The sequence below is a fragment of the Cavia porcellus genome, unplaced genomic scaffold (assembly GCF_034190915.1).
Source record: "Cavia porcellus strain 051 isolate PalLab524CR breed Dunkin Hartley unplaced genomic scaffold, mCavPor4.1 scaffold_9, whole genome shotgun sequence".
Classification (NCBI taxonomy): Eukaryota; Metazoa; Chordata; class Mammalia; order Rodentia; family Caviidae; genus Cavia; species Cavia porcellus.
Window position 1 is genome coordinate 55,124,985 of NW_026947492.1, and position 24,322 is coordinate 55,149,306.

General features: G+C 36.9%; 1 protein-coding gene across 2 annotated transcripts in view; it reads left to right on the plus strand.

Moving 5' to 3' along the window:
- Positions 1 to 24,322, plus strand: part of Nars2 (asparaginyl-tRNA synthetase 2, mitochondrial) — a 149,127-nt gene that overhangs the window by 106,544 nt on the left and 18,261 nt on the right. The window contains exons 8-11 of one of the 2 annotated variants that reach the window (XM_003468526.5): positions 12,934 to 13,032; positions 13,145 to 13,182; positions 18,316 to 18,382; positions 20,036 to 20,173. In XM_003468526.5, coding sequence (XP_003468574.1) covers positions 12,934 to 13,032; positions 13,145 to 13,182; positions 18,316 to 18,382; positions 20,036 to 20,173 — 342 coding nt within the window. The remainder of the gene's footprint in view (positions 1 to 12,933; positions 13,033 to 13,144; positions 13,183 to 18,315; positions 18,383 to 20,035; positions 20,174 to 24,322) is intronic. The other variant, XM_063256408.1, reaches the window with a different exon arrangement.

Consider the following 24,322-nt stretch of genomic DNA (forward strand, 5'->3'; position numbering starts at 1 on the left):
TTTGGAAGAGAATAAAGTCAAATATGGCAAAACAAAGCTGTCAGTCAAAACCAAGGATAGACATAGTACATGATGTAAAAACAGAGTACACGGTTATCAACAATGGTTACCATAATGCCTCTTGCTTCCTTAAAAAGAATTGTCTATCTCATTAGGTATTATAAAATTGAACAAAACAGTAGAGAACAAGACCAATAAAACTTAAACATTGTGAACATTACAGGACTTCCAAAGGAGATAATAGTCAAACCAGAATGGGCATCTTAGTGAATCTTATTGCCTTCAAAGTAGTTGCCTATACCCTCAAACGTGATACTATCATACAAAATGGGACAGAGTTTAATCAGTCAAAACAAGATAGTGGGAGTATTACAAGACTTCAAATCAAGTTAATAGGAAATTTTAAAAAGTTACTATAATATATCCTGCTATTTTTTAAATTTTTCCCCTTAATTAAAAAACCATAAAAAATAACTAAATAACTTTTTAATAAATAAGGGAGAGATTGAGATAAAAGAGGATATAACAACATAACAATACAAGTCAAAGCATGACAGTTTCAGCAACCTAGTGCTTTACCACCAAATAACCCAACTTAATAGTAGTTACCATAGTGTCTGTCTTTTTCCTTGAAATATTTGAATATAACTTCATATACTATAGCTTCAAATATTTCCATATCAAGAAGCCCAGAATAAAGCCATTCCAATTAATAAGTGAAAACTTTATAAGGCTTCAAGACCACATAATGGGGAATCATGATTACCACATACTTTGATATATTTGAATCATTACTTACATTAGGGAAACTATTCAGTATTCACACATGTGAGATTGATTTATTTCACTTATGAGTATGGTCTCAAGCTGCGCCCATTTATTGATAAATACCTCAATGCGATCCTTCTTTATAGCTGAGTAATACTCCATTGTATAGAAATACCACAACTTTTTTATCCATTCCTCAGTTGATGGACACTTGGGTTGTTTCCAAGATCTGGTGATTACAAATTGTGCTGCTATAAACATAGGTGCACATATATCACTGTGATATGATGCTTTCAGTTCTTCTGGAAATATGCCTAGAAGTGGAATAGCTGGAACAAATGGGACTTCCAATCCCAGCTTTTTGAGAAATCTCCAGACTGACCTCCACAAAGGTTGTACCAGTCTACACTCCCACCAACAGTGTAGGAGAGTTCCTTTTTCCCCACAGCCTCTCCAGCATTTGTTGTTGTTGGTTTTCTTGATCCTGGCCATTCTTTCAGAAGTAAGATGGAATCTCAGTGTGGTTTTAATTTGTATTTCTCTAATGACCAATGATGATGAACATTTTTTCATGTATTTATTTGCCATTTGTATTTCTTCATCTGAGAATTGCGTATTCATCTCAGATGCCCATTTTTGGATTGGATCTTTGAATTTTGGAGGTCTGAGTTTGTTTAATTCTTTATATGTTTTAGACAAGAGTCCCTTGTCTGAGAGGGAGTTCACTAAAATCTTTTCCCAGTTTGTGGGTTTTCTTTTCACTATGCTGGAGATTTCTTTTGACATGTAGAAACTTTCTAATAAGAGGTGGTCCCAGTTATTGATTCTGGGAAGTATTTCCCGTGTGGTTTGAGTCCTATTCATGAATTCTCTACCTGCCCCTCTGTCTTCAAGGTTTCTACCCAATTTGTCTTCCAATAGATTTAGTGTTTCTGTTTTAATATTCAGATCTTTGACCCATTTAGATTTTAATTTAGTACATGGTGATAGGCATGGGTCTAGCTTCAGTTTTTGGCAAATGGAGAGCCAGTTTTTCCAGTACTATTTATTAAAGAGACTGTCGTTGTTCCAGTGCACCTGCTTGGCTCCTTTATCAAAGATAAGGTGTTTAGCGTGTTTGTAGTTGTGGTTGTATCTTCTAATCTATTCCATTGATCTTCAGCTCTGTTTTGATTCCAATACCATGTTGATTTTACTACTGTTGCTTTGTAGTATAACTTCAAGTCAGGGATTGTGATGCCTCCTGCTTTGTCTTTGCTGCTTAGAATTGCCTTTGCGATTCTAGGTCTCTTCTGGTTCCAGATGAATTTTAAGAGTGATTTCTCTAGATCTATAAGGTATGTTGACGGTATTTTTGTTGGGATTGTATTGAATCTGTATAACAGTTTTGGGAGAATGGCCATTTTCACAATGTTTGTTCTTCCTATTGATGTATTTTTGTTGGATTGTTTTCATGTTGCTTAGTTTGAGAAACTTCTTTATTTTAAATGAAAGCTCTTTTTCAAATATGTGTTTTGTGAATGTTTCTCCCAGCTGGTGGCTTGTCTTTTCACACTCTTAACAAGATCACACACAGAGAAAAGGGATTTAATTTTTATGAACATTATTTAACTTTTCTTTTATGAATCTGTGTCATGATCACAATAATATTCTCCTAGTTTTTTTCTGAAAGTTTTATTGCTTCAGGTTTTAATTTTAGGTGTGTCATCTATTTGAACTCATGTTGCATCTCATTACCAGTTGTTTGCCATCTATAAATCCTTTTCCTTTTATTTATTTATTTTTTTTTTTTTTTGTGGAGGTCGTTTACTGGAATCAAACTCAGGACCTCACACATGCCAGGCAGGTGCTATGCCGCTGAGCTATATTCCCAGCCCCATTCCTCTTAAATGATTTCTGTTCAAATCTTTTCTCATCTTTTGTCCATTTGTCATATGGGTTGTTTTTGTTTTCACTATTGATCTGAGAGTTCTTTGTATATTCTAGGCACTAGTTCTTTGCTGGACGTGTGGTTCCTAAATATATTTTCCTAGTAAATAGCTTGCTTCTTTATCATCTTAATATTATTGAGATTCAGATTTTATCTTTAGTTTTCAGAAGGTGGATCATATGATTAGGTATGATTTCCTTTGAGTCTATCCTATTTGTGGTTTAGTTAGCTCTTCAAATATGTCTTCAGCCATTTGAAGGAGATTTTTAGTCATCATTACTGTACATATTTTTCTATAATAATCTGTGTCTTTTCTTCTGGTACTCTAATGACACTGACATGAGGCCTGTTGATACTGCCCCATCATCCTCTGATGCTCTGTTCATTTCTCACTAGACCTCCACCTCAGATCATTTCAATTAATCTGTCTTCAGGTTCACTGATTGTTTCCTCTGCTCATTCTGCATTTTTCCTAGTTTCTTTTTACCAGCTGAGAAGTCCTCTTCTGTTCATTTAAAGAATGTTTACCTTTCTGTAAGTTGTATTTATTTTACAGTGAATTAGTATCTATGTCAGTTAAGTTTTCACAGCCTTTACTATGTGACAATATTCTTCTCTGTTGTGTTTGCTACTTTGCAGTTATTCTAGAAATTGCGTAGTGGTTTATATTGTAGTTAACTGTCAGAAGCTTACTCTGTGTTTCTTCAGATCTAATGCACATGTATACTACTCTGGGGTAAGCCCTGAACTTATAGTCGTTCATACAGAATTAGAAATCACTTTCCCCAGCTATTCATTTTCCTTCACAATTTCTGGCTCCTTGAGGCCAAAAATATTTATGTTTTTAGCTCCTATTTATTTCTTTCCAGGTCTTTATGGTATCATTAGGTCAAAGCAGGGGGAAAAAAAACAGTGCTACAAATTAAAGGGTGATTTCTACACAGTCTTTAAATGGCAAGGTCCCCTTTCCTATACCTTTGGTTAGAGAAGTGAGTCTTCTTTTTAAGTCACAGATGTTTGTGGTATTATTACCACAGTAAAGCTCTACAACTAGAACTGCTTTCAGGGCAGGACCAGAAGAGAAAAGAGAGCTGGAAGGAAAAAAACTTGTTTGTATGTCATTATCTTAAGTCTATAGCCCTAGTACTTTGGCACCTAAGGCAGGCAGATTGCAAATTCAAGTACTGCCAGGGCAGCTTAGTGAGACCTTGTATCAAAACGCATGAAAGAAAGGACGGAAGGAAAGGGTAGGAGAAGGGGAAGAGGAGAGAGGTGGGCTATTGGTGACACAGCTCAGTGAAAAGGTCCTGGATTCAAACCCCAGTGCCAAAACACTAAAATAAAAAAATAAAAACCAAGCCTAGGGGTTTCTGCACAAACACTGTAACCCATAGGAACTTCTTCATAATTCTGTGGGAAATAGCAACTTTCTTGCAGAAGTTTTGCTTCCTTTGCCTCTTGGACAATCAACATTTCACCCTCAAATGAAAGCCAAAAGATACAGGAGGATGGAATGGAACTGTCGAATTCATTCCCATCCCAAATCTGCCTATCATGGGTTACTCTTTTGAGTTCTTGGGCATTTGTTCTTTGTATCCTGACTAGTCTTTTTTTTTTTTTGGTACCAGGGAGGGAACTCATGACCTCACACTTGCCAGCCAGGTGCTTGTGCCGCTGAACTAATCCTCAGCCCCTGACTAGATTTTTAAGTTATAGTAGGTTAGAGAGATGGGTCTTAGTCATCTTCCTTCATCTTGGCCAGCTAGGGAAATAATATGGCTTAATTATTAATATTTCTCCCTTTCAATATTATATGCACTCAGAGACCAAAAGCAAACTGAGTAGCAGCTACTCTTATATCAGACATGAAAAAGCATTCAAGAAAGAAGCTATAGGCTTGAGAGCATAGCTCAGTGGTAGGACCCTTTGCTACCATGGGTAATCTCCTGGATTCGATCTCCAGTACTACAAAAACAAAATTGTGGAAGAGAGAAAAGGCCAACATAGAAGGATAAAGGAAACAATTCAACAATAAGCACCATGAAAAGGTGCTGGTTCATTCCCCAGTACCACTACCAACACAACAACAACAAAGCAGGCATAGCGGTACTTGTGTAATCCCAGCATTTGGGAGGATCACTGCAAGTTCAAGCCAGCCTGAACTGCATGATGAAACCCTGTCCCCTAACTCCCCAAAAAAAGAATAATCAAAAAGCGTGGTATTGACATTTTTAAAAAGCCGTAATACTGATTGAACAGAATTGAGTGTGCAGAAATAATCTTTCATCTTCAGCAGCTGATTTTCTACAAAGATGCTAAGAACATACATTGAAGAAAAGGGAGTCTTTTCAATGCATGTTGTGAGACTGTCTGGGTATTCACATGCAAAAGATTGAAACTAAACCCTTATATCTCACTGGTTTTAAAAAAAAAATCAACTCAAAATGGATTAAAGACTTCATTGAGTGTGTTTGGCATATACTTCACTGGTAGAGCCCTGGGTTCAGTCTCCAGACCTATGTGTAAAACTGGAAGGTTTGAAGCCACTAAAAGAAAACCCAGGAGAAAGCCTTCTGGACATCTGAATAGATTTTTTGGACAAGAAGAACACAGGAAACAAAAATTAAAACAGATGGGATTTCAGCCACTGAAAAGCTTCAGCACAGCAAAGGAGACAGTCATCAGAATGAAGAGAAAACCTACAGAATAAAAGAAAATATTTGCAAGTTATACATTTAACAAAGGGTTAATGTCTTGAATATATGAAGAACTCCAAAAACTCAGCAGCAAAAAAAGAAAATAACGACAGACCTAAAAATGGACAGTGGACCTAAAAAGATTTTTTAAAAGAAGACATACAAACGGCCAACGGAGATAAATGAAAAAAACATCATCAGGGAAATACAAATTAAAATCACAATAAGCTATCACCTCACCCAGTTAAAATAGATATTATCAAAATGACCAAAGGTAACAAATACTGGCAAGGACATGGGGGAAATGTCTGCACAGTCTTGGTGGGAATGTAAATTGGGTTAGCCATTTTGGAAAATTATGGAGGTTCCTTTAAAAAATCAAAAATAGAACTACTGTATTATCCAGCAGTTGTACTTCTTAGTGAGTATGTATCCAAAGGAAAATGAAATCAGTATGTCAAAAAGATCTGCACTCCTACGTTAATGTTTACAGTTCTCAAGAGAAGAAATCAACCTAAGTATCCATCAATTGATTAAGTGTATATAGAAAATGTGATACAAAGAAAACATGATACATTGTGATATGCACAATGGCATAGTATTTCATCATTAAATACTCTTATCTGAAAATCTTCAAATATATATTACACATATATATATGCACACACACAAAGAACTAAAAAATAGATAAATAGGAAGTAGAAGAATTTCAAATAATTCCCCAAATTACCTATTCTGTTGTTTCAAAAGTATTTTAATATACATGTTAGTTTGTTTCATTTATAGTGGTAGTTTCTCTTAATTCACTGAAAAGAAAGTTTTGTGCTAATATCTGTTTCTTTTTAGTAAGAGAAAATCCTTTTTGTCTATGCCTTGTACTCAGTAACTGCTTTGAAGATAATGATACACAGTATATTAAGTATCATTATTCCTTTTATTTTGTTATGAGATTTTGTTCTGCTTTCTCATAAAATAAAAAATACTAGTCATTTGCAGATAGAGCTACATTATCATATTAAGCCAGATAACATGCACACACACACACAAAAATAGTGCATGCTCTCCTTTACATACATACAGTATAAAGTTGAAGTTAAAAAAAAGTTGATATTGTAATGATGGTCATCAGAGGCTGGGGAGAGAACAGGGGCAGGAGGGATGGAAAAGAGCCAAAAGATACTGAGTAATAGATGGGAATAAGAAACACTGATGTGGTATATTGTGTAATAAGGTGAATATTGGTAACATTTTTGCACTGTACATGAAAATTATATTGGAAGACAGAATACTGAATGTTTTCACCATGAGGAAATGATACATTAAGGAAACAGGTATGTTTGATACATATCAACATTGTGTAATGTATACCTATATTAAAACAGTATCATTAATATTTCCATGTTCAATTTTATATTTGTACGCGTCAGCTACAAACAGTAGATTTTTACTTTTATCTCAGAATTATTCCAACTTAAACAGTTCATTACATAATTATACAAAAAGGCCTCTGACTAATTTTGTGAATCTTAATGCTGACCTTCATGAATTTAACAGTAAGTACAAAGTTAAGTTAAATAAAAAGAACACCCATGTCAGGGATTTGGCATTTGTTATTCTACTATGCTGGTCCATGGTACTCAAGGCATGCACTGTTGTTTCCTTGAAATATAAACATTTTTCCTAAAGACAGTGGAAAAAATATGTACCTCAGAAATGTCTGCTTTTTCTTTCTTTTATAAATTATATTCTGTGGAAACTTACCTTGATGAAGAGCATTCACGTAAATGTTAAATCAGTCTGTTGTAATAAAATACTGTTTCGCCTCGTGCACTATAACTACTATAAGTACAATTAAGTTTACTATTTTACTGACACTGACTAAAACATTTTAGAGTAAGGCTAACCCTTCAGTTAAGTTTCTGGTTTTTTCAGATGTATTTTTACAGCATGGTGCGAAAGTCAAGGTTAGGGAAGTCAGTGGTTTTCATCTTTAAATGGAAGTTTACTGCTTAAGAAAGTCCGACAGTTTAACAGCCCTGTGGTCAAAGTCTTATGTTATAGATAGGTGTATTGTGTCTCTTAACAGTGCCAGGATACTTCCCATGTGTCTGCCGGCCAGTCTACCCCCATGCAATCTCCCTGCTCTTTTTCTTTGCTGGGATCATAAATTGTTCAGTTATTTAGTAACTTTTTATCTCACTGCTGGCCTAGAAGGTGATAGAGGCTCAAGGTAAAAGGTCTTTAGCCTCCAGCTGTTGTTCTGTCATCAAGGGGTTTCTCTCTCTTACTTCCCTCTTCACAGGATCCATCTGGTTTCTTTCTTTTCTTCCACTGGTTTAGAATGTATTATTTATTATTCTATTTCTGTAATTTTAGTGGTTTGCTTTACTTTTTTATGCTCTGTACACTTAGACATCTCAAATTGTAAGGCCTTTAGAAAGTTCTACTTTAATTCTGTGTCTTTCTTCAGTTTTATCCTTACTGTTGTCTTGTCTTTGAATTCTAGCTTTTTTTCCATCCTCCACATTAGTTGTCATTACTGTGTTGTCAGGGCCTTAAAAACCCACATGTGTACCAATTTCTTTCAGTATATTAAATACACATTGATTGGAAAGATATGACAGAATAAACCAGGAAAGTAATATAGCTTAGCAAGACATCTACATTAAATGGCACTAACAACTGATGGCTCATAAACTGTATATGGTTATCACTTGAAATTGCATTATTTTCGTATATCTGATCATATTAAATTACTTCAGTAGACAGTTGTGTCTCTACTGTGTTTACATCCTGTGTTTCTAGGACATACCAGTGATGCAACAGAGGAAAAGAAAAATTTTCTCCTTGGAAGCACAGACTATATTATACTCTTTTAACTACATGTTTATGAACATAACATCTATAGGGCCTAATGAGAACTCATTGATTTAAAACCAGAAATTTTACTTTTTTGTTTGTTTTGGTTTGTTTGCTTTGAGTGCTGGAGATTGAACCCAGGACCTCATTGATACTAAAGCATCTGCTTTCTCACAGACTTATGACCCAAGCCTCCCAAAATTTTAGTTTTGCTTTTTAAAAAAGATTTTAGAAATATCTTCTAAGAACAAGTATCTGTCATGAATGTTCTATGGACACAGTTTGTAGAATGAATTCTTACGTATTCTTTTGTGATATGCTGATTCATACTGTTTTACTTGTTCTTTAGCAAAAAACTAATACACATTTATATTTAGCTGTATCTCATTAATGTAGTGGATATGATATAGTACCTCCAAATAGTCCAAATAATATAAGGAAAATGTAATTCCTTACTTGCTAGGTGTCTTGATACACAGAGTTCATGTTCTCCAAAATCAAAGAATGAATTCTAGAAACAATGGAAGTTAAGAGTAGGACGTATTTATTGAGAGAAAGTTTCTGTGTAAGGAGACAAAAGAGGGTTCCGAGTGGATTACTGTGGAACCCGACTTTAATAGAGCTAAATCATGAGGTGCGGCAGGTATAAGGTGATACAGAACTATAGTTAACTAATAAGATCACAAGTGTAGTTGCTTAGGTAGTATTGATCCAATGGAAAATCACAAGGTGGATATGAGGTAGGAAAAAATTATAATAAGATTGCAAGTAAAGATGCTTAGGTAATCTCGATTAAATGGGGAAGCCAGTCCTGAAGCTAGCATATGTGGAATGGAACAAGCAAGGACTTCCCAGGAAGGAATGGGCTAGGGAGGCGTTGGTCCTCCAGGGTGTAGTCTTTTCTCTGTTCTGAGGCCTGACCTGCAACAAATGCGCCTCCAGCCACAGTTGTCTGCCAAGGGCCTAGCACTGTCTAACCGCCTATAATATATCTACTTAACTGATCACCTATAATATCATTGCCTCTCAAATGTAGTTTACTTTTATTTACCTGTGACTAAATGAACCACTTTTCAAAATGGTCTTACTCTTCACAATAGCTAATACTTACGTACTTTTGTGCGTTAGATTCGAAGGTAGTAAGTCGGATAGATGTATTATCTCATTTAATTCTCATAAATTCCTATAAATTAGGTACTATCATTGTCCTGATTCTTCATTTTAGTTTATTAATATTTAGAAAAGCATCACTTATAACTGTTCATTTAACATCTCATTTCAATACAAGTACTGAAACTGTTAATGTAAGATTCAAACTTTTTTTGTCTTTTTTCCTCTCCCTCTCTTATAAGATATTGAGCATCCTGAGAAACTGGACTAATTTGCTGGAGTACATGCAAGGATTAAGGGGCATAATGGATTTATAGTTGCTGAAACCTGTAAGGAGACCTCAGAGCCCTGAGCAGGTTTTTTTTTTTTGTTTTGTTTTGTTTGTTTTTTAAATTTTATTTAAGGAGAAAAGAAAAAAGAAGCAGGGAAAGGGTACAAGTTATACAGATTTACAGAAAAAAAATGAACAGTAGGAAATCACTAGTTAATGGATTACATATTGTCATCTTAGAAATAATTGTTCAAGTCACAAAATTAAAGCTTGTAAAGTGGACATTCCATCAATGATACTGCAAACAGTTCTGTTCATTGATCCAATAAAACTCTGTGATATCATTTTCTATCTTATACACTTAAATATACATGCAGTTATATAGTTTGGAGCACTTTCTTTTCCTTTCTTTTGTATCATGACTATTACACAGTTTGGGTTTCATTGCTCCCACGGTTCTTATTACTTTTTTGGAAGAGAGTAAAACCAAATGTGACATAACAGAACAGAATCGGTCAAGTCAAAAGGGTGGACATAATAGATAATGTAAAAACATAATACAAGGTGATCAACAATGGTTACCATAATGCCTCCCGCTATCTCTAATAGAATTGCCTATATCATTAGTTATAATACAATTGAACAAAACAGTAAAGAATAAAACCGACAAAACCAAAACATTGGAAACATTGTAGGTCTTCAAAAGTAGATAAAAGTCAACAAGAATGGGCGTCATAATGAATCTCATTATCTTCACAGCTGATGCCTAAACTTTTGAACCTGATACTATCCAGCAAAACAGAATAGGGGAACATCAGTTAAAAACCAGATGGTGAGAGTAATACAGGGCTTCAAATCAAGGTAATGAAAAGTCAAAGTGGGTTACTATAATATATCCTGCTATTTTTTTTCCTTTAATTAAAAGGATAAAGATAAAAAAGTAAATAATGGAGTGGAGATTGAGATAAAAGAGGGCATAACAACGAAACAGCGCAGATCAAAACATAACCATTTAAGCAGAATAGTGTTTCACCACCAGATAATCCTGACCTAAAAGTAGTTACCATACTGTTTCTTTCTTTGAAATCCTTGAATACAACTTCGTATACTGTAGCATTAAGTATATCAAAACAATGTAAAACCATTCAAGAGAATGACAGCATTACAGAGTATTTAGAATCGACTAACAGAAAATGAACAATGGTTTCTGTATAATCTCCTTGTCTTTAAAAGGTTTTTGCTTATACTATTGTACATAATAAAATCCAATAAGATACAGCCTATTTAGACCATTGAAGACAGAAGGACAAAAGCTAGATGAGACTTCAAAACAAGATGATACTAAATCAGTATTACCTATTAAGATGTCATTTTCTCCAAAATAGCTGTTCCTATCATCCAATCTTCTCTGCCTCATTTCTGTTAAGCTCTTTTTCTGTCAGTAGCTGTCAGTTTGTCTTCTTCATTTTGTTCTCTGCTCCATTTGTTGTGGCCTCTCTGCCATTATTTCTGGATTCTTTGTATTTTTCTTTTTTTAGAATATCCTGCAATACTCTCTGTAGAGTTGAATTGGTGGTTGCAAATTCCCCCAGTTCCTCTTTATCCTGGAAGCACCTTGTTTTTCCATCAATTTCCAGGGACAGTTGTGCAGGATATCTCAATCTTGGCTGGAGATTATTATCTTTCAAGGCTTGAATTATTTCCCCCCACGCTCTTCGTGATTTGATCGTTTGTGCAGAGAAATCTGCTGTAATTCTGATGGGTGTTCCCTTGTAAGTGGTCTGTTTCTTGTCTCTTACAGCTTTTAATATTCTGTTCTTGTATTGAATTTCTGGAATTTTTATTATTATATGCCTGGGTGTTGCTCTGTTTGGGTTGTAGGTAGCTGGGGTCCTGTATGCCTCATACATCTGAGTATCTTTACCTTTTGCTAAATTAGGAAAATTCTCCTGGATTATTTCTGTGAGTAGCTTTTGTAGTTCACTTGTTTGTGTCCCTACTTCTTCTTTTATGTTCTTAATCCTTAAGTTATGGATCCTCTTATCATCTTCTTGTCTTTGTATTATTGCTGTTTGTTTCTTTGTTATTTTTAAGAAGTTTTTCATTTCATTCTCCCATATTACAAGTCTGCCCTCCAGTTCAGATAGTCTGTCCTTAGTTTCTTTCAAGCTGTTATGCCAGTCTTCTATAGACTTCTTAGTATCTTGGTAGTCCCTTTGAACCTGCTTCACGTATTCTATGCTTTCTCTGTTTTCTCCATCAAACAATTCTCCCCTTTTTTTCTGTTCTTCCATTCCACCACCTGTTTTTTCTTGGGTGGTACTTAGCATTTCTCTAACTATTCTGCATACTTCTAGCTTCAGGTCATTGATAACTTCATTCCTGAATTGGTCTATGAGGCTCTCTATATGGTGCCTTATGTGTATTGGTGCGGTGTCTGCTATTGCCTGTTTCTCAGAATTGGGGGCCGAGGAGCCTTTCTTGTTGCTGCCTCTTCCCATGCTGCCTCTTCTTCTCTGTTCCTTATATATGCAAGCTTATATAAGAGGCCCAGCTTCTCTCCCAGTCAGCCACAGCCTGATCGAATTGCGCCAGTTAGTTGTTCCCGCTCACCGCTGCGCACCAGGGAGTTACGGACCAGGCAGCCTACGCGTCTCCCCTCCCGGCCACCGTCAGGCTCTGGGATCTGGGTTGGGACAGTCTACCAGGTCCGCCGGCAGCGTCACGCAGGCCAGGCACTTTTCACCAATCCCGCCCGAGAGGGGGATGTGTGGCTGGAGTCGGCCACCGCGCCCTGCTCCCACAGGACTGCTAGGGCCCAGAAAGTCCTCTGCTGGAGTCAAACTGTGGTAGAGTGTCAGTTTCTCTCACTCACCTCGCCACAAGTCAGTGCACGCCTCCCTGCCGTTCGCAGATTGCCGTTCTCAGAGCTTCTGCGCGTCTCTCTCCTTGCCGAGCCGCTGTAGAGGCAGCCAGCCACCGCGCGGCGGGAAACCCAAATCGCGGCTTACAATGGCGCGGTTCCAGCCTCCACACCGAGGCTTTTCTGTTCCTGTTTTAGCACCAGGACTGCATTCCAAGCTGGCTTCTCTCAGCCCAGTTCGTTCCTGAGTCAGCAGAGCATATCTCCACCTGCTTATGTCTCCTTAGTCCGCACCATTCCTGGCTTCTGAGCCGCGTCTTTCAGAGAGCCTCCGGTAGTTGCTGTTATCTGTCCGCCATGTTCTCCCGGAAGTCCTGAGCAGGTTTTTTATATGAAGTTGCTTGCTTCTCAGGCAATTCTGTTCCATTTCTCTTAGGTTATGGAGGACCTCTTCAAGGCTACAACAATGTCTGTTCTCTCAAATTGTCCTGAAGATGTTGAACTCTGTCACAAATTCATAGCTCCTGGCCACAAGGTAATTAGTTTTGTGGATAAAGCCCAGTATAACTGCTCTTTAAATATGTTAATTACATGCAATGACTATAATTACATTATAAATTTTTTCTTCTTTGTCTTTTCTTACCAAGGACAGATTAGAACATATGCTAAAAAACAACTTTTTAATGTAAGTAAATACTTTTATTTTTTCTGAACTTTACTCATACTTTATCATTGTATTTATTACATTGAATTTTAAGTTTTTGTTTTTAAATCTGCTTACCATACTTTCCAGATATGAAGCAAGGTCTGTTAACTCTCAAGTACTTTAAATCACTTCAAAATTACATAAATACTAATACCAAAAACAAGCCACATAAGTGACTATAACTGTCCTAAGAAGCAGCATGATTAGATTCCCAAGAAGTTTAAATAGCTATAATGATAGCTATAATTCACATTGTTGGAGGGAAGGACCTGTCATCTTAGAACTAAAACTGTAGGCAGCAGTCACATGTAAAACTGGATAGATATGTTCCATAGTTGAAGTATATTAATCCTTGTGTTGTTTGAAAGAAAGGGAGAGATACTTACTCACTTTAGACTGGTTAAGTGAAATATTCATGTTAAAACATTCAGAGCAAGCACTAAAAGCATAATAGCATGATGATGTATGTTCATAGTAATTATTGAATTAATGTCATCACAGAGAGATGGAAAAGTGTTTGGGGGTGCTCTTCACCAACTTGCAATCATCCTTCAGCTACCTCATGCTCTTTAAGACATTGACTGAAATTTCTGAAAATATAGGCATATCCAAATCTACCTCTGAGTAGTCTTTTTAAAAAGTAAAGGAAAACAAATAAGATACAGAGATGGCAAAATAAAGTATTGTCCTTTGTATTGTTAATTGTTAATGTATGTAGTTGTTTAATGTATGCAAAAATACTACATGATCTGTGCCTTTTAAATACAGATTTCATATATCATTCAGTACATGCTTAAATAGTTTTAAATGAAAATATATAAAGGGACCTTTATTTGGTATTCATTTTTTGAGTATTTGAATTTGAGGCAAAAAAATGTCAAAAGTGATCTCTTTTCAGTTTTATTCCAACTTCATTTAACTGTGAAAAATGTGGAATATGAAGGTAGTTTGATTCTGTGTCATGTAGTATCACAGTGTCTTTTTCCTTCTCTCCTGGAAGCACTTTGGAATCAGTTTCTGGAAAGGAAAAAACATGCTATTATTCTTTGTATATATCAAGAAACAGTACTTAGCAGGGTGAGTTGTTGATGGGTCATTAAGGATATCCAGTGTCAGAACTGTAGCTTGAAAGCATTATCTTAAAGCAAAGTGTTAGGAGAGTGGATCAGAGGAGATACTTATCCCTGTAAGAGATATTTAGAGGTCATTTTTTTCTTAATAATGAAGCAGTAACGTACCAATGATACAAAATCCTACTGCTTCCCATTTTGACTGTTCTTAGTATTTCTTGGTGTAACTGTAGAATCATATAAAGAAATTGTAAAATAAAATAATAAAATGTGTAAACACACTAGAACTAAAAACTCAAGGTACTGTGTTCTTATTTTACGGTTGCAAATATTTACTTTTTTAATGTTTGTAAAACACATTACAAAGATTGGTAACATGATTTCACCAAGTTGCAGTGATTTACATTGTTACTAAGTGGTAAACTGGGAGGAAGGACTCTGAGCCCATTATCTTTTGTTTTGAGTAACAGTGAAATTTGAACACTTTTAGGCATTATATTATCAGTTAAAGCAGAGATGTGGAAGTCAGCAGATGAGGATTTATTATTTGCTTTACATGACTAATCATTGGCCAGCTACTTATTGTTTCAAAGCTTCAATTTCTCTTAAGTAAAATAGAAATTTTAACATTATTGTTGCAGGCCAGGTGTGGTGGCATTTGCCTATAATCCCAGTACTCTGGAGGCTGAGGCAGGAGGTCACCATGAGTTCAAGGCCAATTTAGGCTACAGAGTGAATTAAAAGCCAGCCTGAACTGCATAGCGCAATCCGGTCTCAAAAGATAAAATAAAATTATTGTTACTACTATGACTCTAACAAGAACCATTATTACCTTAGAAGTTACATATTTTTTAAGACCAGGTTTTGATTTTTAGTGAAATTTCATCTTCTAAAAACATACTTTTAGGGCTGGGGATTTAGCTTAGCATAAACGCCTGCCTGGCAAGCACAAGGTTTAAAATTCAATCCCTCGCACAAAAAAAATAAAAAGAAAAACAATAAAATACTGTCACTTAAACATAGCGTTGGGGGCTTTATTTGTATTGTAACACAAAACTATCTAGTTGGCTTTAATAGGTAGGAAATTCACTTTTTCTCAGAACACAAGTTTGTACTGGATAAATTATTTTTTTTAGCTCAAAGTTCCTCAAAAAGTTTGTAATTTATTTTTATTCAAAATACTTGTGCACTATTTTTCCTGCACTTTGTAAGGTTGCTGACATTTTCATTTGTTACTGATGTGCATCAGTTATATAACTCTATAAGAGGGGATCAATATCTTTGATTATATCTTTCAGAATATGTAAAAATTACAGATTATAACTGGGCATGGTGGCACTTGCCTTTAGTCCCATCACTCAGGAAGCTGAGACAGGAGGATCACCATGAGTTGGAGGCCAGCCTGAGCTATAGAGTGAGTTCAAGGCTACCCTGAACTACAAAGCAAGATCCTGTCTCAAAAAAAAAAAACAAAACAAAACAGGAAAAGAAAAAAAATTACAGATTTTGATCCAACAATTCTACTTCTCAAGTACATAATTAGTATATAAGAATTATGTGTAGTATTAAAACAACAAGATTCCCTCTTACTCCAAAAATAATAATAAACATCAAATAACAATAAATGCTGGCAGGTTGAAGGAGGAAAAGACTTCTTCTGCATTGTTGGTGGGAATATAAAGTAGTACAGCCTCGATGAAAAGATTCCCCAAAATTAAAATTAGAAATTCCATTCCATCCAGCTATTGTCCTAAGTACCTTACAAAAGAGTCAAATACACCGTATTTCAGTGGAATATACATACCATATTTATAGCAGCACAACTCATAATAGCTGAATCTTGGAAGTGGCCTATATGTCCATCAGCTGTTGGGTGGATAAAGAAAATGTGGTATTTATACACAAGGAGTTCTGCTCTCCCACAAAGGATAGGCTTGAGTCATTTGTAGGAAAGTGGATGAACCTTGGGACAGTAATGTTAAGTGAAGTGAATCAGACGTACGAGTTTCTATCATATGGTTTCTGTTATATGAGAAATCCCAAATATAAATAGAGAACAAAATAAAAGGTAGTGGAAAATAGAGAGGTAGATCTTTTGCAGATGAAAAGAGGACCAAGCAATGGTGGGAGGGAAGGGAAACGGGATGAAAAAAGGATCAACGATGTGTTCCACACATGTACCCACTCCCCCCAAAGAATGTAAGCAATTATTGCAAATGTGCACTAATAAATACTAAAACTGAAAAAATAGAAAATGAGTGATTTGTAATAACGTTAAATAGAAATAGGTAGTCATGATTTGTAATAGCAAAACAATAGAAACATGTGAAAAATTTATCAATAAATAGCTGGTTAGCCAGGCGTGGTGTCGCATGCCTGTAAAGCCAGCACTCAGGAGGCTGAAGCACTCGGGAGGAGGATCTCTGCAAGTTCGAGGCCAGCCTGAGTGAGTTGAAGGCCAGCCTGAACTGCATAGTGAAACCCTATCTCAAAAAGACCTAAATAAATAAATAGCTGGTTAAACTTAAACATAATTCACCCACAAAATGAAATATTATGTAATAATTCAAAAAATGAAGTTTTTGTGCCTGATAGATCAGCAAGGTGTATTACTGCATAAAATAAGGTATAAAAGAGTATGTATGAATGTCATGATATTCACTAAAAAGAGATTATTAGTATTTCCTTATGTATATATGTATATTTTTTTTATTCCTCTAGAAGAATACACAGAAAACTAGTAAGAGTGAATGTATGAGAAGAAAGGAACCTGGTGATAGGAGCTAAGTTACTTCAGCAAGGAGGTAGATAATTAGTGTATAAAGACTATTTATAAGAGCATTAAATATAAATATGTAGTTTCATTTGTTTTTTCAGAGATGAGGTCTAGCAAGCTCGTCTTCCATTCCTGTGCTAAAGTGATCCTGCCACATCAGTTGCCTTAGGAGCAGGGTTTTGTGTGATGTTTTATGCATATCGAGGGGGTTTTCCCCCCACTATGTGGCTGTATTACCTGTTTACACTTGACTTGTCTTCCATTAGATGTGAGAATTTCTTATTAAAAGAACCAATGATATTTTTCTTAAAGGTCCTTATAGTACTTAGAATATATTACTAAGTCCTCACTGTGGCCTGAGAAAGTCCATATGATGTGATTTCTGACTGCTTTTTCTATCTGATTTTCTGGCGTTCTTCTGCAAGTTCAATGTGCACCAGCTGCAATGACCTTTCTGGGTCTTCGGCCAGCCAGACTGTTTCTCACTTTAGGTCCTTACACTTGTTGTTCTTTTTGCCTAGAACATTTCTCCCCCGACACTTATATAATTCATTTTTCACTTCATGCAGGTTTATCTTCAAATGTCACCAACTTAGTGAGGCCTTTCTTGACCATTTTATCTAAAATGACACCCTCAAACACCCCGTTTTTTCTTACCTCACTTCATGTTTCTTCATAGCACTAATACATATCTAGCATTACCTTCCTCCCTGCTCTCTTCTCTCCTCTTCTCCTATTCCTGCCTCCTGTCTTCTCTCTCTTCTTTCCTGCTCCCTCCTTCTTCACTTCTCCCCCACTCTCCTCCCTCGCCTGTGTCCCTGCCCTCGCCCATCCATCATGTCCTCATGAAGTTATGGCCTTTGTTTCTGTTACTATGTGCAATGCTGTAACATCTAGCAGATGCCAAATATATGTTTGTTGGATGAATGAGACTTCTAGGAAATTCTATTGCTCTTTCATCAGTATTTCATAACTTTTTTATATGGCATTGGTATAACGTGGATTCAAAGAAAATCTGTACTTGCTGAAGTAACTTAGCTCCTGTACATTACAAATTCATCAGGAATGGTGTTATTGAACAGCCGCTTCTCTTCATGCAGATCAGAACTTCATGGAATTAGATCAACTTTAATTCCTGATTACTCAGTATTCATGTATGACCTGGCGGACAGTATGGGATGAGCTTTTTGCAGTTTTAAGATGCCCTAGCTAACAGCAGACCCATTGTGTTAAACCTTTCTCTGCTCTTTCCTTGTTTTCCTCCAGCATTTCTTACACCGAGGCTATAGAGATCTTAAGGAAAGCATCCCACAGCTTCACCTTCACCCCCAAGGTAGAAAGTTGCATTCTGTGTGTCTGTGAAATGTTCCCTCTTGTCCTTTGTCCTTATCTTAATTAAGAATGCTTCACAATAATCTTATCTCTCTTATAAGATGTCTATAGTATTTTCTCATCTCTACATAGCCTTTGATGTTTGCTGAATCTTGTTGAACTATTTAGAATGAAAAATAATTTTGAAATAGAATTGTATCATTTGAAGTAGCAGTGACTAAAGGGCTATACACAAGTCCCTTGAGTGTGGGAATATGAAAATGATAAAAGTGATAATCATAGAGTATTACTGTGGAAATCAACTAGTTCACTGTTTCCCAAAGTATATTCTGGATGATATTGAAAGGTGACAGACAAAAATGGCTATATAATTAAGTAAGTTTAGGCAACATGTTTTTTTCTCCATTGAATTTTGTAGAGCCTTTAATTTTGAACCACTCAAAATGGCCCTTTTTGAAGAATTTTGTTTTTTAAATACTTATTAATTAAGATTCAAGGTATATCGTGTGATAATTCACTGTACGTATACATTGTGTAATAATCATCACAATCAAATTAAGGAGCATATCTGTCACCACCGCTACATTAGATCTCCAGAACTTGTTCATCTTAGAACTGGAAGTGTGTGCTCTTTGCTCAGCATCTCTTTATTTCCCCAGCCCCAGCCTCTGACTACCCTTGTTCTCTCCGTTTCTGTGAAAGAGCTCCTTTATTTTATTGCCAAGCATATAGGTCCATACAGGCCACACACAGGTCCATACAGGATTTGCCATGTTAGAGGCAAATTCTCCTTTCTAATCCAGTCCTTTTCTCCAGCCACTGCCACCTGCCCCTGCTGCCACTCCTGGTGCCCTCGTGTGCTCCTTTGGTGCAGACATGGTACCTCTTTCATGAAGCAACAGCTGACGGTGGCCCACACAAAGGAAGAAGTCAAGACTGAGAACAGAGATCATACTGATTTAATCATGTAACTTCTTTTGTCTGTCACCTTTTAATATCATTCAGAATATTGCACTTAACTAGTTGACTTCCAAAGTAATTACTGATGAGCTAAGTTGCCCAGGCGAGGCTCAAACATGTGATCTTTTGGTCTTAAAATTTAAAAATAAGTAAAAAGGGCTGGGGATGTAGTTTAGTGCAAAAGCCTTGTGTTCAGTCCCAATACCACCAAAAATGAATATGTGCATACATACACATTAGAGCATCTAATATGTGAGTTGACGTGTTTTTAAAACTTCACCAAGAGAAGCCATCTAGCTAAAGATAGACTCAATATTAGGAACATTATCTTCCCTCATTTAATTTCCTGAGATTTAGGATCAGTAACAGTGGGAGAAGCTCTGGGCAATATTAATAAAAACTTGCAGTTCTGAAGTAAATTTTATCCCTTTGGAAAGTAAACTTTGTTTTCCTATGGGCTACGATTCAGCAGCTGAAGGCTGCTCCCTGAGACGGGACTTTCATCTTCCCAGGCAGTTGGCCGGGAGTATCTCGCTTCAGTTTAGTCAGCTGTGTAACCTCAGCGGAGAGCTGTACACAACACAGAGCCTCAGGGAGAGGAAGCCCGTAAAACCAATAGAGGTCATCTGGGGGTGCTTTATTGTATATTTGCGCTCCATCTTCCTTTTCTGTCATTAATTTTCTCTCATTACAGTGGGGTGTCGATCTACAAACCGAACATGAGAAGTACCTGGTGAAGCACTGTGGCGACATACCAGTCTTTGTCACTAATTACCCACTAGCACTCAAGCCTTTCTACATGAGGGACAATGAAGACGGTCCTCAGCACACAGTAAGAAGTGCCTAAATAAGTGGGGGCTCATCATCTCCAAGTGTGGGTTCCCCTCCTTGGCTTAATTTTCTCTCTTGGCATACTTTTTTAAAATGATGTCTGTTACTCTTTTCATCCCATCAAATGAAAATACTTTTCAAAGGTGCCTCCGAACAAGCATTGCCAAAGACGATCCCAGTGTTCTCTAAACATAATTCTTCATTTCTGCTGAAAGGTGTCCTCCTTAGCTTAGCAGATGCAGATGGAGATGAGTTTGGTTTGGCTTTTGTTTAAACAGTTGGGAGGAAATGGCCTAGAACTCTGAACAGTAATATCGGGTCTGCTGGCAAGTTCAGTATTAATTAGGAGATTCCTGTAGGAGAGCGTGCCGGGCAGCAGACAGTGGCATGATCAGACAGAGAAGGAGGCAGCTTATGGAACACTTTAGTTTGGACTATAAAGAGAAATAGTAGGGCGAGGCAGCGGATGAATCAAGGAGAGGTAGGCAGATTCTGCCCATCACAGGCCTTGTCTGTCTCCCCTTCATCATCCTGTCACGGTTCTGAGTTTGATTCCTGGATCCTGCCTAGGTCTTAAGTTTGATTCCCAGTACCAAAAAAAAAGAAAAAGAAAACAAAAGGCTTCCAACTAAATTATACAAAGTTCTCTGTTTGAATATATTTCCTGCCTTCTCTTAAAATATTAATAGAACAGTATTAGTCCCCATTTGCTAGATTGGGGCACATTCTATCGTTTTATAATTCTGAAACAATTTTGCAAAGAACCTTATTTTTTCCCTGTTTTATTTTTATTTTTAAATTTATTGTAAAGAGAAGAAAACCCAGTGAAACAATATAGTATAAAGCCAATCAAAACAAAGCAGTGAAAGTGGTACAGAACTTCAAAACAGGATACTAGGAAATCAACAATGGCTACCATAATATATATTGCTATCTTCACCAGTAGTTGTCCATACCATCAGACATAGCAAAATCAAACAAAACAAAACAGAATAAAATCAATCAAAACATAACATTGAATAAAACAAAACAGTGAGAACAACACTGCACATTGTTGTCTTTAAAAGTTGCTCAGGTTACCAGACATTGGGATAAAACAAAATAGTATGATGGAACAAAACATTGGATTTCAAAAACAAGACAGGAGAATATCCCCCCAGTTGACACAGTGTACACAGCCATCCTCCAAGTAAACACCCAGATTGCCAGTCCCAGGGCTGCAGAGTCAACTAAACAATACAAGCATCAAGCTATTCCCTTCCCCTCAGTATCTCACCTGGAGTCCCCTGAATCAGTGCAAGGGGGCAGATGCTCTTCTGGTTTTTCAGCTCACACACTGGCTGGCTCATGGGAAGGTGCAGTGTCTCTTCTGGCTGAGACTCTTACCGATCAGCATGGTGGAGCCCACTTCACAGAAGGCTTAGTTTCTCTTCTGGCTAAGGCTGTTGCCAATCTACATGGTTGATCTGCTTCATGAGAAGATTTGGTTTCTCTCCTGACTGAGGCTCTTACCCATCAGCATGGTGGAGCCTGTTTCACAGGAAGGTGTAGTTTTCTCCTCCTCTGTTTTTTTTTTTTTTTTTTTTTTTTTTTAATTTTTTTTTTTTGTCTTTTTCATTTTTATCGGTACCAGGGATCGAACTCACGACTGCCTGCTTGCAAGTCAGGTGCTTAGCCGCTGAGCTAAATCCCCAGCCCCTCCTCCTCTGTTTTATAAATGAAAAACTGCTGGGGATTTAGCTCAACTGCAACATGCACCTGCCTGGCAAATGCAAGGTCATGAGTTTGATCCCTGGTACCAAAAAAAAGAAAAAGAAAAAGAAAGAAACAAAGAAAGACTAGAGTCCAAAGACATTGCTTATAGTTCACTCTTAGCACCATACTTAAACCTACCCATCCCGCACAGAGCACCCTTCTAATAGTCTTTTTTTTTTTTTTGTCTTTTTCATTTTTATCGGTACCGGGGATTGAACTCACGACTGCCTGCTTGTAAGGCAGGCGCTTATGCCACTGAGCTAAATCCCCAGCCCCTTCATATAATAGTCTTTAAAGGAGCACTTTCAGTCAGTCAGTTCTGGGCTCCCGTAAGTTCTTTACTCTCTGTAAAAACGTTTCTGGGTTACCAGATACTATGAGCCTCTCATTAATGGCATTCTGCAGCATTTAGGGAATTAGTATCTGTTTTCTGTAGTTCCTATACAAATTTTGTTTTGCTATCTCAAGTTAAACTCCTCTTTAGGGTTATGATTGCATCAGTAATGACCTCAGCTTAATAAATGCAGAAAGTTTCAAGGGTCTTTGACTTGACCTCCCAGTACTGTTACTGCCTTCTTATTCTTAAAACTCTTGCCTCCCTTGGCTTCTGCAATGCTGCATGCTCCTGCTTGTTTCCATTTCACACTGGTTATTCTTTCTTAGTCTCCTAATCAAATACATTTCCTTCTGCTAAGGATCAGACACGAATTTCTCAAGTTTGGTCCTGGGTCTTCTTTTCACTTCCCAGGTGATTTCATCTTACTGTTTATTCTCAGGTAACTGGGCAGTGTTATGTTTATAATGCAGATTTCTTTAGGCTCTTACCTCAGATGTCTCACTGCCTTGTTGACTGCTCTTTAGATACCTCAAAGGCATCTTAAATGTAACATGTTAAAACTGAACCCATGACTTCTCTTTCCTTCCCCCAACCACACTTGTCTGTCAGTATTCTGTTAATGAAAATCGTACAAGTCAGATACCTGAGTCATCTCTGAATATCTCTCTCTCTGTCTCTCTCTCCCCCTTCCTCCCTCCATCTCTCCCTCTCTTCCTCTGTTTCTCTCTTTCTTTTGTATTCAAGAGATTACTGAGTTATCACTTTTACCTCCTAAATCTCAAAACCTACTGGCTTCATTTCTACATTCACCTTTTTGGACCTACAATATCTTCATTTCCTACTTGGACTACTCCAGGTAGGAGTATAGTGTGTGTGTGTGGGTGTGGGTGTGGGTGTGGGTGTGTGTGTAATAGTATATAGCATGTCAGTAGCCTCGTAACTGCTCTTTCTACTTTCTTACTTTCTGTTCACCTGAATCATTTCTCATTTCATTTTAAGGTTTTAGAAAATGTAAATCTGATTGTTAGCTCCCGTCTTGTTTTTCCGGTGGCCTCCTACCGCTCCTAGGTTACAACCCAGAGTCCTTTTTATGACCTCCAAGGCCAAGTGTAATCTGGCTGCTCCTGTCCCCTCCGGCAATGTACTGTGCTGCACTTTGCTGTCTGCCACATCTTACCACCCTTCTTCCATGACTTCAGACATGCAGTGCTACCTCCCATCTCAGAATCTCTGTACATCCAGTCCTTCAATCAAGCACATTCTTCCTCGCCTAAGTAATTTTACTTATTCTGGCACAGCCATTTCGTCAGAGGAACTGTTTTTGACCCTCCAGATTCAATTCAGAGACCCCTGTTATGTGCTACAGTGCCTCATTAAGTTTCAGAGCTAAAGTTACTCTTATTCCATCAAAACTTTTATAATCTAGGAATCCTCAAAAGGTAGCTCCTCTCGTATGCTGTACTCACACATTCTCCTTATTTCTACAAATACCAGGAGGCCTTCATTATAACATAGTCTCTTTTTTTTTAGATAGACTATGATCTCAAACCATGAAAACATTATAGTGGGACATTAGTGTACTTCCATTCCTTATATACTGGGACATTAGTGTACTTCCATACCTTATATACTCATGTACATATAAAACATATACTAATGTATATGTATAACATATACTGATACATAATTCGTATAGTATATATATAATAGCATATAGCATCTCATTATGAAAATTACTCAGATACTTAGTAAGCTACTTATATTAGCCATAAATTATATTAGCAAGCTAGATTCTTTTTAGTATACTTGTACAAGTATCTGTTTCTACTCCATTGTTTTTTTCAGTGGTGAATGCAGAGACTTTAGACAGACAACTAACTTCTATATTTGTGTTAGTAAGATTCTAATAACAGATTGTGGGAAGGTTTGCAAAGTTTCAGCAAGGGATACAATGCAGTCTTTAAAAATAAGACAGGTGTGTTTCACAGTTGCTTTCTCTAGGGAATCGAAAGAGAAGGGTAGGAAAATATTTAACCCACATTTAGAAGTTTGGGTCAG